This window comes from Protobothrops mucrosquamatus, unplaced genomic scaffold (assembly GCF_001527695.2).
Source record: "Protobothrops mucrosquamatus isolate PMUCROS unplaced genomic scaffold, P.Mucros_1.0 scaffold4262, whole genome shotgun sequence".
NCBI classification, from domain to species: Eukaryota; Metazoa; Chordata; class Lepidosauria; order Squamata; family Viperidae; genus Protobothrops; species Protobothrops mucrosquamatus.
In genome coordinates, this window is record NW_015390180.1 from 32,979 (window position 1) to 50,385 (window position 17,407).

A 17,407-nucleotide genomic window follows, 5' to 3' on the forward strand; every position below is an offset into this window, starting at 1 on the left:
AGCCCTGGAGGTTGTTGAACCCCAATTCCCATCAGCCCCTGCCAGTAAGGATGATGGGTGTTGGGGTTTCCAGAGACGCCTGGAAGTTTGCAGATTCCTGGACTTAGTTAATCTCATGTACAAGTAAAACAATGAATACATGTGTATGTATATCTATGTATCTATATGCATATATCTATATATCTATATCTGTCTGTCTGTCTATCTATGTCATATGAATATATATATCCTATGAATATTATCTACTCTGTCTGTCTGTCTGTCTGTCTGTCTGTCTATCTATCTATCTATCTATCATATGAATATTATGTCTATCTATCTATCTGTCTGTCTGTCTGTCTGTCTGTCTGTCTGTCTGTCTGTCTGTCTGTCTGTCTCTGTCATATTATCTATCATCTATCTATCTATCTATCTATCTATCTATCTATCTATCTATCTATCTATCTATCTTTCTATCTATCTATCTATCTATCTATCTATCTATCTATCTATCTATCTATCTATCTATCTATCTATCATCTATCTATCTATCCTATGAATATTATCTATCTACTTTATCTATCTATCATATCTATTCTATATTCTATTCTAAATTTCATAACTTTGGTCTTTTCTCCTCTTTGCCGTCACTCTCCTGCATTAGCCACCATGCTGCGTACACACGTACACACACACACACACACAAACAAACACACAGGCTGATCCCCAGCTCCATCTGCCACTCTCCACCATGGCATCTTCTCAGGAACACAACGGCCTGCAAAATCCTGCCAAACTGGATCGCTTTCCCGGTGGCATGTCTCTGGAGCAGAAAAGATGCTTTAATTCTCTCTTTTCTCTCTCTCCCTCTTTATCCCCCCTCCCCAAAAGAAGTCTATGGAAGCCCAGCGCGGCTGACGACGTTGCCAGAACCACCCACGTCTCCCCAGGTCCCTTGTCCTCTGCTGGCGGAGAAGCTGAACTTTTGCTGCTTCCCAGCATGACAAAATAATATATATATATATATTTTAAAAAATCCTTTCATTGGAAGGGATCTTTCTACTCCAGCCCATAATAGGCACTTCCCTGCCCACGCAACGTCGCCTGCCGCTGTTAACGACGAGGAGAGACTTGCCAGGGGCGAGAAAAGGACAGCGGAGACGGCTCGCGAGGGCGAGCAGGTCTTCCGGGAGGAAAGGGCACCACTGGGGGATCTTTCCGAGCAGGGAGCCAAGACAGGAAAAGAGAGATGAGAAAGCGGTGTGTGTGTGTGTGTGTGTGTGTGTAAAGAAAACCCATACACTGTGGGAAGACAAAGATGAGGTTCTCAAATTAGAGGGTGGGGTGGGAGGGAATCCAGGGCCGGTTGAAGGAAGAACTGTGCAGAATGGGGAGGGTGAGACTTCGGAACTCCCTGCCACTAGACGGAGGGGTATTTTTGGGCTGGTTTTTGGAAAGGAATTAGGCAAATGTGTAGAGAATCTAGACAATATTAGAGAGTGAAAACAATAAAGGAGAACTAGGTAACATCATCAGTGCTAGAAGGGATGGGATGGGATGGGATGGGATGGGATAGAATAGAATAGAATAGAACAGAACGGAATAGAATGAAATAGAATAATAATAGAATAGAATAGAATAGAATAGAATAGAATAGAATAGAATAGAATGGAATGGAATGGAATGGAACGGAATGGAATGGAACGGAATGGAATAAAATAATAGAATGGAATGAAATGGAATAGAACAGAATAATAGAACAGAATAGGGAATAGAATAGAATAGAAACAGAAACAGAACTGGAAGGGACCTTGGAGGTCATCTAGTCCAACCCCCTGCTCAGGCAGGAAACCCTACACCATTTCAGACAAACGGCTGTCCAATCTCCTCTTAAAAACTTCCAGTGTTGGAGCATTCACAACTTCTGGAGCACGTGTTCGCTGTTATGGGTCCAGAGCTCTAACACACACACCCCTCTCCCCGCTTCGGAAATTCATCCTTTTTTTTTTTTTTTGCTCCAGTGACAGTCAAAGCACGAATTACATCCATCACCTGTCAAAAGCCTGCTGAGTCCCACTGAAGCCTGGGAAAAAATGCCTAGCAACGCCGACACCCTCACTTCCGTGTGCCCAGCCGGAGCAATTTTCACACCACGGGTGTCTTTCTCCTTCCTGAACCCGCCTGCACTTACTTTCTCCCCCCCCCATCCTCCCCGTCTACCGCGTACCAGATTTTTTTGCGTTCCCAAAAAAAAGAGATATTTTTTTTCCTAATATATATATATATATATATATATATATTAAAAAAGAAGAACTGTTTCCCAAAAGTTCAACAGGAGGGTTGCAATTAAAAAGGAGCGTGTAGGTGGCAAGAAATATATAAATATATATATATATATATATCTGCACATTTTGGGTTATCTACAAACGGAAAAATGGAAAAGATTTATCGGAGGCTTGTTGGTGCAAAGCCCTCAATGCCGTGGTGGGATTCAGCCGGTTGTGCACCGGTTCGGCAGAACCGGTAGCTAATTTTTTTGTGGCCCAGAATGGACTTCCGGAAGCGGCATCCAGGCAGAGAACCGGTTGTTCCCATATTTGAATCCCACCCCTGCCTCAGTGTAGTGCTTAAACCTTATATAGGCTATGCGCCCCCACAAGGAAACAGATTCTGTCTTCAGATGACACCTTTTTTTTTTTTTTTAAAGGACAGGTTTCTAGATCTCATGAGCCTGATTTGTTTTCCTTTTCCCTTCCATATTTTCTCATTCCCATCTCCTTCCTTCCTTCCTGTTTCTCAACCTTGGCAGCTTGATGCATGGAATTCAACTCCCAGAATTCTCCTCCCTCTCCCAATGTTCTTTCCTTCCTTCTTTCCTACGCTCCACCATTTCCTTACTTCCATCCCTCCCATGTTCCACCCCTTCCTTCCTTCCCTCCCTCCATTCCATCCCTTCCTTCCTCCCTTCTCGCCTTCCTTCCTCCCTCTCTCTTCCTTCCCACATTCCATCCTTTTCTTCCTTCCTTCTCTCCTTCCTCCCTTCCTTCCCACATTCCATCCTTTTCTTCCTTCCTTCCCACATTCCATCCTTTTCTTCCTTCCTTCTCTCCTTCCTCCCTCCCTTCCTTCCCACATTCCATCCTTTCCTTCCTTCCTTCCTTCCTACCTATGCTCCATTTCCTTCCTTCCCTTCCCTCCCACATTCCACCTCTTCCTTCCTTCCTCCCTTCTCTCCTTCCTCCCTCCCTCCCTCCCTTCCTTCTTTCCCTCCCTTCCTTCCTTCTCTCCTTCCTCCTTCCCTCCCTCCCTCCCTCCCTTTCCTCACACAACTTCCCTTCCTCTTCCCATGTCCAAAGCTGATGAAAAGCATCTGGGCCACTTTTCCAGGACTGATTCTCAACGGCGGATCCTCTGATGGCATCTCCTTTTTCCAATTACAGATCAAAGGAACCGCACAGCTTTGGCTGATCCGATCTAGTCTCGGGGCTTCGGCAGATGATCCAGGACCCCGGAGAGCTCCATTAAAGAGGCAGGCAGAAAATGCACATAGCATCCAAGGATCGGAAGGCTAAGAAAACAGGGGAAATTAACCCCGTCTCACCATCTCTGACCCCAAAAGCCATCATGGAGAATTGCAAAATTGGATCCTCCCAAAATACACTTTTCTAGAAATGTTCTCCTGATCAGAAACCAAGATTGATGGCGCCCGTTCGCTCCCAAGCTTGGAGCGAACAGATTTTCCCCACCTGAACGAGACATTCCTGTCGCCTTTTCACGCATATCTAAAAATCACATATTTTTTTTTCCAGCCCATACTGAATTTGAAACACAGCCGCACGGAAAAACCTCGGGGAGAATTTCTTCGGGAAAGGATTGCACGTTGCATTAAAACTTTCTTGGACCTTGGATGGAAAACAAGAGCCAAATTCTGCAAATACAGGTGGTCCCCAACTTACGGCCACAACGGAGCCCAAAATCTAATGTCGCTAAGTGAGAGAAATGTGTTAAGCGGGTTTGGCCCCGTTGGACGGCTTTTCTTGCGGCCCCCGGTTAGGCCACCCCCTGCCGTTGTTAAATGAATAACACGGCTGTTAAGTGAGACTTGGCTGCTCAGACGGTCGCAAATACGTCGTAAATACGAGTCAGTTGCTGAGCGGTGGAACTTTTGGATCCGGTGACCGTGGAGGAGGATGCGAGGGTCGTTAAGGGTGAAAAACGGTCCTAGGTCCCTTTTTCCAGGGGCGTTGTGACTCTGAACGGTCACTAAATGAAATGTTGTAAGTGGAGGACTATTTGCATCCAAAGAGCAGCCTGTAAATACACCTCTTTCTCTCCCCCCCCCTTTCCCAGCACGGCTCACATTTTAAAGAACCGTGCAAATCGTCCAGGCGTTTTTTTTCCAGACAGGCTTCTCTCTCTCCAGGATCCATCCGGCATCGGGAGAAACAATTCAGAACAATTGTTTCTGCTCTGCCTTCGGAGTGGCAGTTGCCATTGTCAGCCCTGAGAGCTGTGAAACTGGGATTCGGCAATGTGGCTTGAAAGAAAAAAGGAGAGAGAAAAAAGCTGTTTTTAAGCTTTTAAGACCCAAGACATCAAGCCCAAACTTGGAAGTCCTGCAAACGCCGAACTGATGTAAACGTCGCGTTCGATTATTCTTATTCGGACCTGGAACCGTTAGCCAGTGTTTGCAAGATCCGGGGTTAAGAAACTGCCTGCCTGAAAGCCGAGATTTAAGATTTTAAGTTTTGAGAGTTTTCTTTCAAACAAAGATTGGGTGGGGGGGGTGTCTCTCCTACCTCTTCACCTTGACCAAAAAAAAAAAAGAAAAGAAATGTGGGTTAGACCTGGAATCAAACCAGCATTGACTGCTATCTATACCCGTATGGCTGATATTGACATTTAGGTCCCTGCATTAAAAAGTCAGCAAAGGATGAATTTGGAGGGGGGGGGAAAAGCATCCTCAACTTACGACGGTACATTTAATGACCGTTCAAAGTTGCAACGGCACTGGAAAAAAGGAACTTGGGACCGGTTTTCACGCTTTTACGACCGTGGTGGTGTTCCCCCCCCGTGGTCACGTGATCAAAATTCAGAGGCTTGGCAACTGACTGGTATTTACGATGGTCACAGCCTCCCGGGGGGTCAGGCGATCCGCTTCCGAAAAGCAAAGTCAACAGGATTCGTTTAACGACGATGTGCCTTTACGTAAAGGTCGTAAAATGGGGCAAAACTCAGCTTAAGATCTGCCTCCCTTAGCAGCAGAAATTTGGGGGTCTGTTTTGGTCGTAACGTCAAGGACTCCCTTTATTAGTCATCCCGTTTCTTGAGGTTTCAGCCTAGCTTTTTAAAAAATAAATACATAAACAACTAAAAGGTCCCATTGGTTCTGGAGAAGAGAAAAACAACGTTCTCTAAATTGCCTCATCTATTAAGGTCATGCGAAAATTAGATCAGCCTTTGAATTGACCCAAATCTTTGATCAGGGAGGGAATTCTCAGTCCTCACTTTATAACCGGAGTGAAAACCAGCAAGTCAGCCTGCTAAATTTTCCAACCGCGACGGCAAAAACATACGAAGAACGGTTGCGGGAATTGGGTATGGCCAATCTAGAGAAAAGAAGGACTGGGGGGGGGGGGGACAGGATAGCAGTCTTCCAGTATTTGAAGGGCTGCCAAAAAGAAGAAGTGGGGGGGGTGTCCACCTATTTTCCAAAGCACCTGCAGGCAAGACAAGGAAGAATGGATGGAAACTCATCAAGGAGAGAAGCAACCTGGAATTAAGGAGAAACTTCCTGACAGGGAGGACAATTAACCAGTGGAACAGCTTGCCACCAGAAGTTGTGGGTGCTCCATCGCTTTTAAGAAGAGACTGGACAGCTATTTGTCTGAAATGGTATGGGGGTCTCCTGCGTGAGCAGGGGGGTTGGACTAGAAGACCTCCAGTGTCCCTTCCAACTCAGTTATTCTGTTATTATTCTGCTTGAGCAGGGGGGTTAGACTAGAAGACCTCCAAGGTCCCTTCCAACTCAGTTATTCTGTTATTATTCTGCTTGAGCAGGGGGGTTGGACTAGAAGATCTCCAAGGTCCCTTCCCTTCCGTTTCTGATTGATTGACTCTTTTTTTAAAAATCCCAATCCTGTTAAACCTTCTGCCTTCCACTTAGCCAGCGGCGGGCTAATCTCTTGTATCCTTTTCTCTGCAAAATGCTTGGAGGGGTTTTTTTTGGCACACCTTCGATCTGTATTTGCGTCTGAAGCCTGCCAAGCCGAATCACGGCAGCCGTGCCAGGAAGTGGGGGCGACGTTTGCTTCCCGCGGCCTTGATTTCTCGCACCCCCCCTTTTTTTCTTCCTTCCCATCCTGGTGGGGGCCCAAAAGTTTGGACATTTGGAAGCTGGGCTAATGCCAGTCCCGCCCCCCGCCCAATATCCTGGGGGTTCGCTGGTGTGTGTGTGTGTGTGTGTATGTGTGTGTGTGGGGGGGGGTCCCTGAGAATACTCTGGAATGACAGAGACGCGGGGGAAGAGAAGAGAAGAAATAATATACGGGAGAGCAACGAACTCTCTTTTTATTCTTGTTTTCACCTTGAAAGTACTGTCGGTTGCTAGGGCAACCAGAGCTGTCAATTTTGGGGTGCTTGTGTGTTCAATTTGCACCCACCAGACAAGGGGGGGGGGAAATCTGGGATCCATTGAGGGTCTCTGCCCCCCTCTAGATAATCCACAAATTATCTCTTTTGATTCTTGGGTCCCAATTCAGATGTGTTGAATCCCCTGCCCAGCCCAGCCCATGGCAGCCAGAGACTACATCTCCCATCCTTCCCATCCAGCTAGTCCTTGCCACCCAGGGGACCTGCAACTCGTCACCTCTGGAAGGACGCATGAAATCCTCCCCTCTGTAGGAAGGAGCAATGGATGAAAACTAAGTGGCTAGTCCCTGGTGTCAGCCCAAGCCCGTTGATTCGAAAACTCTTAACAGAATAAGAGAGCTGGAAGGGACCTTGGAGGTCTTCTAGTCCAGCCCCCTGCTCAGGCAGGAAACCCCATACCATTTCAGACCAATGGTTGCTTAATTAAGCTCCATCAAAGTTAAGTTTGTTTGACCTTTAGCTAAGATTACACAAACTCTGGTGCTGACTGAGCTGGGCTATTGGCTCGCAGACATCTCATTACCCAACTAGGGAACATCATCAGGGCTGGTGAAGGCCTGTTTACAATATTTTTTTCCAAGATTGAACTTAGCCCAAGGGAAATCCATTTTCCTCTTTGCTTTCCGTTCCTCAGCCAGGGACGCCTTTGAAAAAAGAAACACGGTGTTGTAACCTCTGGAAAAAAAATAAAAAATATCCGTTCCTCGATGGCTTTTCTTAAAACGTTGTCTCCGAGTCGGATCAATTAATTTTGGCATCCAGCGCTTTGCCAGCCCTGCTGGCAAAGACTTATTTTGGATCGCGGATTATTTCTCAAACAGAGGTGCCAATGGAGAAATTTAAAAAAAAAACAGAGGTCAGAAAAGGGGGGGACCTCGCACCTCAGAAGTCGCTCGTAAATCCTAAAAGACAATCAATTTCCCCAAAAATGGAAACTGTGGAAACCCCCCCCAAAAAACACAAAAAACCAAACACCTAGGTTTTTGCTTCCAATTGTTGAGCCTGTTTTCAATGTCTAGCAAGCTTCGCCCTGTCTGGTGATATTTTGGAGAAGGCTGGCTGCCAAGCTCAGCGTGCTAACCCTCCCTTCTCTTCATGAGGACTAGAAACTCAGGAGCTGTCTGTGCCGCGCGCAGGCGGCAAGGCGCCGCAGCGGGCCAAGGAGGGGGAAGAAAAGCCTTGTCGCCTAAAACCTAAAACCGATTTGAAGCTGCCCACGCACGAGGCACGGGCGTGAGGATCTCCTCGAGGCGAGGCTCTGCGCAGCATTCGAACTCGGGTCCCGAGAAACGCATCCTCAACCCACCCTGGCTGGTTTTCTTGCAAAAGCGTCTTTCGGTTGGGCTTGAGTTCTTTCCAAGAGCGGAAAAACCAGCCAAAGAAAAAAAGGCTAAGCATGGATTCTGGTCTTCGTTTTCGGTTGCAGGAATGAAAACTATATTTCCCACACCCAACCGCCGAGATTTAAGGTCAGGAAGGTCTTCGGATTTAAGGTACCCTCCCTGCTTCCGGCGAGAACACGAAGCTAAGGAGACCGCATTCCATCGCCCCAAACTTTGGAGCCTGCAAATGTCGAATCGATATTGAATTCCTTGTGTTTTTAATTGTAATTTTATGTATTTATCTGTTGGTGTCCTGAGCTTTTCAAAAATAGACGGGACAGCCCTTTGACTGACATGGTAGGAGGTCTCCTGCCTTGAGCAGGGGGGTCAGACTAGGAGACCTCCAAGGTCCCTTCCAGCCTTAGGATTCTATATACACATAACTCAAGGCGGCGAACATATCCAACGAAGAGGGAGGGAGGGAGGGAGAGAGAGAGAGAGGGAGAGAGGGACTAGAACTCCCAGCCGCCTGGTGATTGGCCCAAAGTCACCCAACCGGCTTTCATGCATAAGCCGGGACTCGAACTCACCTCTCCTGGTGATTGGCCCAAAGTCACCCAGCTGGTTTTCATGCCTACGGACGGACTAGAACTCACCTCTCCTAGTGATTGGCCCAAAGTCACCCAGCTGGCTTGCACGCCTAAGGCAAAACTAGAACTCACCGTCTCCTGGTGATTGGCCCAAGTCACCCAGCCGGCTTTAATGCCTAAGGCAAAACTAGAACTCACCGTCTCCTGGTGATTGGCCCAAGTCACCCAGCCGGCTTTAATGCCTAAGGCAAAACTAGAACTCACCATCTCCTGCTTTCTTGCTTGAGGCCTTAACCTCTAGACCAAACGGGCTCTCCAGAGTGCCTCTATAGAGAAACTATAACTCCCAAGAGCACCCACTTGAGCCACTGGCAAGTTGGCTAGGAGTGGCCGTTTCCAGCTCCTGGAAATCCACAGGTCCCCCTCCGCCGTTTCAACGGGGGGGGGGGAGGGCTTTTTGAAACTAGACGACGGGTCCCCAAATAATCCCTCCTACTAAGAAATAGCACATACACCTTAAACGGAGGCACACCTAGCATATTATTATTTTTTTTTAAAGAAAACAACTTTACAAGGACTTTCCTATTTCCAAAATAAAAGCGGGAAAATCACCCCAGGATATTGAAACTATCTCAGATCCATTGAACTCACATCCCCAAATCCTTATCTAGGGCAGCTTTTTAAACAAACACCCAAGATCTGGGCATGAAACCTCGGATAACATTCCTGAGAATTTGCAATATTCGTGTCGCTATGAATTCCTGAATATTGCAGTGGGGACGCGGCCTTATTTTTACACCGGGGCTTCAAACTCCTGCAGGATTTTTGGCAGCCAAAACCTGGTTAAAGCTTAGAGAGAGAGAGAGAGAGAGAGACAGAAGCAAACATTGGATGCGCTTGCTTTGACAACCGATGTTCCCATCCTATGTTGGTTTGTTTCCTTTAAATCAAGGAAATCCTTTCCTGGTTTAAGGATCTTTGGATTGTTCTCCGCACGGCTGTGTGTCAAATCCATTATTTTATTTTATTTTTAAAAAAAGAAGAAGCAGGGATTCCAAGCTTTTTTTAACACTCAAATCAGATCTAGGGGGCTTTATTTCCCTCACATCCTGTCCCCCCCACCCCACAAACACACACACACACACACCCCGAGGAGACCCCCACCGGGAAGGAGTTACATTGATGCCAGCATCCCATTTATTAGGAAAGGGCTCTCTTTTGTAAACATATGTAGTTCCCATGGCAACCGGAGTCAGGTTCCTTGGTTACAGATGGAGGAGAGAAAATTGGGGAGGGGGCAGAGAGGTGGATGGCAGAAAATGGAGGAACAGGAGGAGTTCTTTTTAAATTATATATATAATATATATAAATTTAAAAAAAAAAATCCTTTCCTGGGATTCCTGAGCACGTCACCAGAATGGAAGAAGAGGGGAATAAAAAAACCCCCTCTTATTTTGTTTTTGTTTTTTTAATAGCCCCCTAAAAGAGGTAGGGGATAGCTGGAAAGTTGCAAGGGAGGAGGTGGCTTTTTCTGAATTTGGGGAGGGGGCTTCCCCACCCCCAAGACCCCTTTTAGGGGCTCTTGGATAGATGGTTTTCCTCCTGGTTAGGCTAGTGATTCCCAGTCGATCCAAATTTCTCTGCTACCCCCCCTCAAAAAGACCCACGATCCCCCCCCATTTTCCCCCAGACAGAAATAAAACGGCCTTTGCACCCCCAGACCCAAATTGCAGGGCTCTCCCTCTCTCTCTCTGCTAGGACCGAAGGCATGTCTGCTTGTTTGAGGGACTCACGGGGGGGGGGCTTTCTCACCCCTCCCAAATTGCTCAGATTTGCCCTCCCCCGCTGCTGAAAGACCCTCCCCTCAAAAAAATAGGGCTAAAGATTGAAATAGATGATGCTAGGAGCTGGACTGCTCCCCCCCCACACCCCGTTTGGAGTTTGGCAGAGAGAGCCCACCTACCCTTGCTAGGGAGCCTGGACCTGTCTTTGGTGCTGATCCCCCCCCTAAAATTCCAGTTCTTTCCTAGCCCTTCCTTGGCCCTTGAACCCCCTCCCCTCCTTTCTCCGGCCACGGAGGCCCCTGCCCTCCCTTCTTCGGCCCCTGAGCCCCCTCCTCTCTTTTCTCTGGCCCTTGATCCCCCTCCCCTCCCTTCCCCGGCCCTTGAGCCCGCTCCCCTCCCTNGGCCGCGCCGCACAGGTGAGCGCGAAGGGGCCAGCCCCGGCTGGGAACCAGGGGCTGCGGAGTGCCACCCGGCCGCTGAGGATCCTGGGTGGTGGGGGGTTTTTTTTTGGAGGGGGGGGGAGAGTCGGGGTCGCTTTTGGGGGAACCCCCCCTCTGCAGCAAGCGCAGCAGGTGGGCAGGAGGGGCCGCTTTGCTGGAGCAGGTGGGTTTTTGGAAGGGTGGGGGGAGAGGGGGTCTCTGCTGGACCCCGACTCTCATCCTTCCCCGCCCAAAGAGGCACCTGGGACGACCAGACCCGTCGATGCTGACTGCAGATCTTACTTTCCTAGGATCTGCGCCTGGACAACAAATCCCATCCTCCCCCAGGGGGCTCTCTGCTGGATCCTAACTCCCATCCTTCCCCGCCCAAAGAGGCACCTGGGATGACCAGACCCAGCGATGCTGACCGCAGATCTTACGTCCTAGGATCTGTGCCTGGACAACAAATCCCATCCTCCCCCAGGGGGCTCTCTGCTGGACCCCGACTCCCATCCTTCCCTGCCCAAAGAGGCACCTGGGATGACCAGACCCATCAATCCTGACCGCAGAGACCGCAGATCTTACGTCCTAGGATCTGTGCCTGGACAACAAATCCCATCCTCCCCCAGGGGTCTCTCTGCTGGATCCTAACTCCCATCCTTCCCCGCCCAGAGGCACCTGGGATGACCAGACCCATCGATGCTGACTGCAGATCTTACTTCCTAGGATCTGTGCCTGGACAATAAATCCCATCCTCCCCCAGCGGGCTCTCTGCTGGACCCCGACTCCCATCCTTCCCTGCCCAAAGAGGCACCTGGGATGACCAGACCCAGCGATGCTGACCGCAGATCTTACGTCCTAGGATCTGCGCCTGGACCACAAATCCCATCCTCCCCAGGGGTCTCTGCTGGACCATGACTCCCATCCTTTCCCGCCCCCAAAGAGGCACCTGGGATGACCAGACCCATCGATGCTGACCACAGAACTTACGTCCTAGGATCTGTGCCTGGACCACAAATCCCATCCTCCCCCAGGGGGCTCTCTGCTGGACCCCAACTCCCATCCTTCCCTGCCCAAAGAGGCACCTGGGATGACCAGACCCATCAATGCTGACTGCAGATCTTACTTTCCTAGGATCTGTGCCTGGACTACAAAACCCCATCCTTTCCCAGGGGGCTCTCTGCTGGACCCCAACTCCCATCCTTCCCTGCCCAAAGAGGCACCTGGGACGACCAGACCCGTCGATGCTGACTGCAGATCTTACTTTCCTAGGATCTGTGCCTGGACTACAAAACCCCATCCTTTCCCAGGGGGCTCTTTGCTGGACCCCGACTCCCATCCTTCCCTGCCCAAAGAGGCATCTGGGATGACCAGACCTGTCAATGCTGACTGCAGATCTTACTTCCTAGGATCTGTGCCTGGACAACAAATCCCATCCTCCCCCAGGGGGCTCTCTGCTGGATCCTAACTCCCATCCTTCCCTGCCCAAAGAGGCACCTGGGACGACCAGACCCGTCAATGCTGACCACAGACCCAGATTCTTCCTTCCTAAGTCTAAGATCTGGGCCTGGACTACAAACCCCATCCTCCTTGCTGCCCGAGGAAGGAAAGGCTTTATAGGTCAGTGCTCAACCTTGGCCAGTGGAAGACGGGGGCGACTTTGACTCCCAGAATTCAGGCGAGGCCTGCCAGTGCCGACTGGCGGGGGGGGGGATTCTGGGAGTTGAAGTCCAGTTCAGAAGCTCCCGGGTGATTTGGGATCAGCCCAACCTACCTCACAGGGCTGTCGTTGCAAAAAGAGCAAGGAAAAAGCTGTATATAAATTTGATGTACAGGTCAAAGCTTCACCTGGACAACAGCCCAAGGTTCTAGGGGTTTTTTTTTTCTTTCCTTTCCAGTATCGAGATCTTTTGTACAAAGTTCCAAAGTTGACGCAGCCCACAATCCTAAACTATGGCTAATTCCTGGTTTGTCCTCCTAGTCTGTTCCCTAAATAAACCCCGTTTCTAGCCGAGATGACTGAAGGTGGAGTTTTGTGCTTCGGTACAAAACTCCAAAGCCGTCAATTACCAAATAGGCCGAGTTGGAAATCGCCCTCCTCCTTGCGCAAAGCTAATCCTGGTTAAATCTCAGCTAGCTTGGCAGCGGCAAGACCTTCCAGAAGAAGCCGGTTAGGGGGGGATTGTGTGAAATCTGAGCGTTTCCTAAAATCCATCCCACTTGGCAACTGACTCATACTTATGACGGGCGCCAGGTTGCAGACCCAGGGAAGCGGCAGGCTAGCCAGGCAGTGAGAGAGCGCCCCCTGTTGTCCCCCTCGGAGAGTTTTTTTGTTGTTGTTGTTGCAGGATGGAAAAGATTCATCAACAGGAGCTGGCCGAGGCATTTAGGGGGATTAAATAAACCATTTAATGTTTTAAACGTATTGAAATCAAATCTACCCAACGGATGTTCTGCCGAGGTTGAAATATCCCCCCCCCCCAACCTGGTTTAAACAGCAGCCAATCCACCTCGCAGGGCTGTCGTTGCGAGGGGGGGGTGGAAATAAGAGGAGGGGGTATTCTGCTCATTGCCTTGAGCTGTTGATTAAACACAATAAAGGCAGGATATAAATTAAATCCATGCAGAAAGAAAATTGCCAGCCTGAGTCAGTGGCCGGGATCCTTTCCCCGCGGTTTGGGTGCTTTTCTCTTGCGTACCCACCAGAGGGCAGTGTTCGGCTTTCCTACAGCAATGGCCGTTCCCAGCCAGCCAGGGAATTCTGGGAGTTGGAAGTCTCCCCCCCTTAAAAGCTACCAAGATTGAAAAACCCAATTCTTAGCAGAATTAAAATGAGCTTCACCAATTCGACCACGATGCACCGAATTGTTTAAAGTTTGCGAGCCACCGTTGTTGTGCAGGACGAGAAAAAAAAAACCAACAAAAACACGAAACCACAACCAAAAAAAAACCACACACGCAACCGAGCCTGGAAAACCCTCATTTTGCAGAGGCTGCTTATGTTTTTATTCGTTTTCTCCCCGCTCCCCTCTTTTCTCTCTCTCTTCCTCTCGTGTTTTGTAATGTCACTGGTGGAAAAACAAAACGGACGGACGAATCGAGAGCCGACGAAAACTTTCCACCCGGGGCGGGGGTCCCTGACGTTCCTTAAATAGAGGGGGGGGGAGGTCGGGCGAGCGNCCCCCCCCCCATCAATCAGAGATGTGTTCCCCCACCCCAAAAAACCAGGGGCAGGGAAAGCCTGGCCTGGCGAGAGACCACCGGCCTCTCCCGCCTCCCTGTCCAGAGTTAAAAGGGGAAGAGGGAGGGGGACAAACAGCCCAAGACCCCCAACTCGGAGTAGCAGCTGCGCTGGAAGGGAGGAAGGCCCCGTCCCCTCCGCAGGGAGGTATCATCCGGAAAGCCCCCTTCAGAGAATGAAGAAGAAAAAAAAAAAAACAACCAGGAGGAGGAGGGGGAAGGGGCTGGACGGTGGGGAGGGGGCAGGACCCCGCTGCCCCGGCCTGTCCCAGGCACCCCCCCCCCAGCCCTCCCTCCTTTCCTCCCCCCCTGCCCACAAAGCCATCGTGTCCCTCCGGTTCAGCAACAGCCACCGCCTCCCTGTTTCACCGGAGTGCTGTCGATTTTCAAGTTGGGCCGGTCCCCGCCGGCCGTGGCCCCGGGGCCCATCCGCTTCTTGATCTCGGCCGCCATCGTCATGAAGGACTGCTCCACGTTGGTGGCGTTCTTGGCGCTCGTCTCCAGGAAGGGGATGCTGAGCGAGTCGGCAAACTCCTGGGGTGGGGGGCAGGAGAGGAGGGGAGGGGAGGGGAAGGGTGAGGACAGCGAGAAACGACATTCGGCCCGCCGGCGGGGCGTCCTCAACTCGTGACCGGGATCAGAAGTTGCGGCGGTTTAAGTGGGTCTGCGGTAGTGAAATCAGCCGTGCCCGATTTTATTTCCTTTTTGATCAAAAGTTTGATCTGATGACCTTTTTCTCTACCCCCACCCCCACCCCGGTGGTTGAGTAAACCGCTGCGGTCGTAGAGCGAGCAATGTGGCCGTTAAGCGAATCCAGCTTGCGGGAAGGAAGGAAGTGGTGGTTAGGGGACCTTGGGGTGCTGCAACCGTCGTAAATGCAGGCCGTGAGTGCGGTGTGACAGTTGTTGTGCGAGCATTGGGCCATAGGGCACTGCCTTCAGTGCCGTCGTAAGTCTGAGTGGTCACTAAATGAACGGTTGTAAGTCGAGGACGACCTGCGACACGGGGTACGCCCCACAGAGATGCTTCCAGCTCTCAAGCCGGGATGCTGCCCCCTGCTGGACTGCCCCAGACTGCAGGTTTAGACCGGGAGTGCATGCAGAGCCCTGCACTTCCCGCAGCTGGAGGCTCACCTTGGCGGTTGTGTAGTCCACCACCTTCTTTGTGGTTAAGTCGCACTTGTTGCCGACGAGCAGCTTGTTGACGTTCTCGCTGGCGTAGCGCTCAATCTCCTGCAGCCACTGCTTGACGTTGTTGTACGATTCCTGGGCGGAAGCCAGAGGGAGGAAGAGGCAAGGTGAGGCCTGGAGGGGGAGCCGTTCGCTACTCCAAAGCCCATAACCCTTGAGGAGGATCCCAAAGGCCAGGCTGGCATTTCCCAGCCATGATTTCCAGGTGGGACTTCAACTCCCAGAATCCCAGAGCCAGCACAGGAGGACTTCAATTCCCAGAATCCTAGAGCTGGCGTGGGAGGACTTCAACTCCCAGAATCCCAGAGCCAGCATGGACTTCAGTTCCCAGAGCATTGGGAAAACAGCCTTGGGAAAACAGCTGCAGAAAAGCCGAGTTTTGTTGGTCTCTGCTTGGCAGATTTTTGTGTCGGTCCCAGAAGGTGTGTTAAAAGCCTCCATGGTCCTGCTCCTCTGTGGCTGGAACTGCCCCCCCTACCTGATCCGTTACGTCGTAAACCACGATGATGCCGTGGGCCCCTCGGTAGTAGCTGGACGTGATGGTCCGGAACCGTTCCTGCCCAGCTGTGTCCCACTGGAGAAAGCAGAGAGAGACGTTAGCAGCCTCATTGGACAGAACTTCAAACTCCCATAATCCCCATCATGAACGCTGCTAACGTTGGATGTTTTTGCATTAACAGACGTAAATGTAGCCATCTTTTCCTTTTAGAGTTAGATGATGCTGGGGGGAGGATGTGAATGAGAGTCCAGCTAGACACAACAACGCTAAACTTAGCGTGAGAATCAAGGATATTGTAACCAGAGCTGATAAGGAATTGGGGGGCTGGAGAGCTGGAGAGGAAGCCCGTGGTTCAAGCTAATTGGGGAATGTGATTTATTTATTTATTTATTTTTTAAATTTTTTAATTAATTTTTTCAAATAAAATATGTACATTGGGGAATGTGATTTATGACTGTTAATTGGAGGAGGGAATTGTGCTTTGATACTAGGTGCCCAGGGGAGGGGAATTTGGCTTTGATTATGTAGTGCCGATATGATGCTACTCGAATAAAAGATCCTGTAAGGTAAACAATGCCACGAAGTTCTTTTGAAGAGTTTCATCTGTCGGAAGCAGGACTGACCACCTGGTGATTTTTCCAAGCTGAATCCCCCTAGCCAGCATCCAATTTAGTCAAGGGTTCAGAAAAAAAGGGAAATGAATTTTGGATTTTTAATCAAGAGGCTCCTTCTGGGAAAGGGAATAAAAACCAGAGGGTGGTGGCTATCCTGCCCTTCGGGACAGCCCGTCAAAAAAACTTACAATCTGCAGCTTAATGGTTTTGCCGTCCAGTTCAATGGTTCGTATCTTGAAGTCTACCCCGATGGTGCTGATGTAGCTCTCTGTGTAGGTGTCATCCTGGCCCGGAGAGCGGGGTGGGGAGGAAAAAAGAAAAATAACTCACCACAGAGAAAATGACGCCTTCGGTCAAAATCCTAGCCCTTGATCCCCCGTTAATTAGCTCAAGCCACGATTCTAGCCATCCAAACTCTCCAAACAATTGCAAAAGGTGAAACCACATGATTTAAATCAACGCAAGTGGAATTTAGGACGAGTCCTAATCCGTGGCCAAAGCAGTTAAAAGACGTTTCATGAAAAAAAAAATCCTCTTCTCTTCCCCCCAAAAAATAAAGGGGATTTAAAGATTTGAAGGTGGGGCAGATAAGAAATTCCAGAAGTTTTTTTTTTTAATGCATTTTTATCCCCCTTGACCTCAGCTTCCCTCGAAACATTCCTAAATTAGTAGCAGGTCCCAAGGGCTGTTTTTGCGTTGGAAAGACGGAAGGGTTAGTAAGAAAAATAAGCTGTTTTGGGGGGCAATCGTAGATACTCACGGCGAACCGTAGCAAGAGGCAGGATTTCCCCACACCGGAATCTCCAATCAGAAGCAGCTTGAACAGGTAATCACTGGGGAGGGTGGGGTAGAGAAAAAAGACACACAATTTGTACACACAGAGTGGGGCAGGAGGTTTGAACGTGTTTCTTAATCTCTGGGGAGAACTGGACGTACAGGCAGTCCTCGACTTACGGCAACTGAGCCCCAAACGTCTGCTGTGCAGTGAGACAGTCGCTAAGGGAGCTTTGGCCCCGTTTTACGACGTTCCTCGCCCCACTTGTAAAGTGAATCACGGCAACTGTTAAGGCAGCTTCACTCGACTTTGCTGGTCAGACGGTTGCGTGACCTTGGGACGCT

General features: G+C 49.8%; 1 protein-coding gene across 2 annotated transcripts in view; it reads right to left on the reverse strand.

The window, feature by feature from the left end:
* Nucleotides 1-14,324: 14,324 nt before the first annotated feature.
* The window catches only part of LOC107298762 (ras-related protein Rab-1B), a 9,522-nt gene continuing 6,439 nt past the window's right edge, over nucleotides 14,325-17,407 (reverse strand). Inside the window, exons 2-6 of one of the 2 annotated variants that reach the window (XM_015828126.1) lie at nucleotides 17,049-17,121; nucleotides 16,477-16,572; nucleotides 15,654-15,749; nucleotides 15,119-15,250; nucleotides 14,325-14,519 (exon numbers count right to left, since the gene is read on the reverse strand). In XM_015828126.1, coding sequence (XP_015683612.1) covers nucleotides 14,325-14,519; nucleotides 15,119-15,250; nucleotides 15,654-15,749; nucleotides 16,477-16,572; nucleotides 17,049-17,121 — 592 coding nt within the window. The remainder of the gene's footprint in view (nucleotides 14,520-15,118; nucleotides 15,251-15,653; nucleotides 15,750-16,476; nucleotides 16,573-17,048; nucleotides 17,122-17,407) is intronic. The other variant, XM_015828128.1, reaches the window with a different exon arrangement.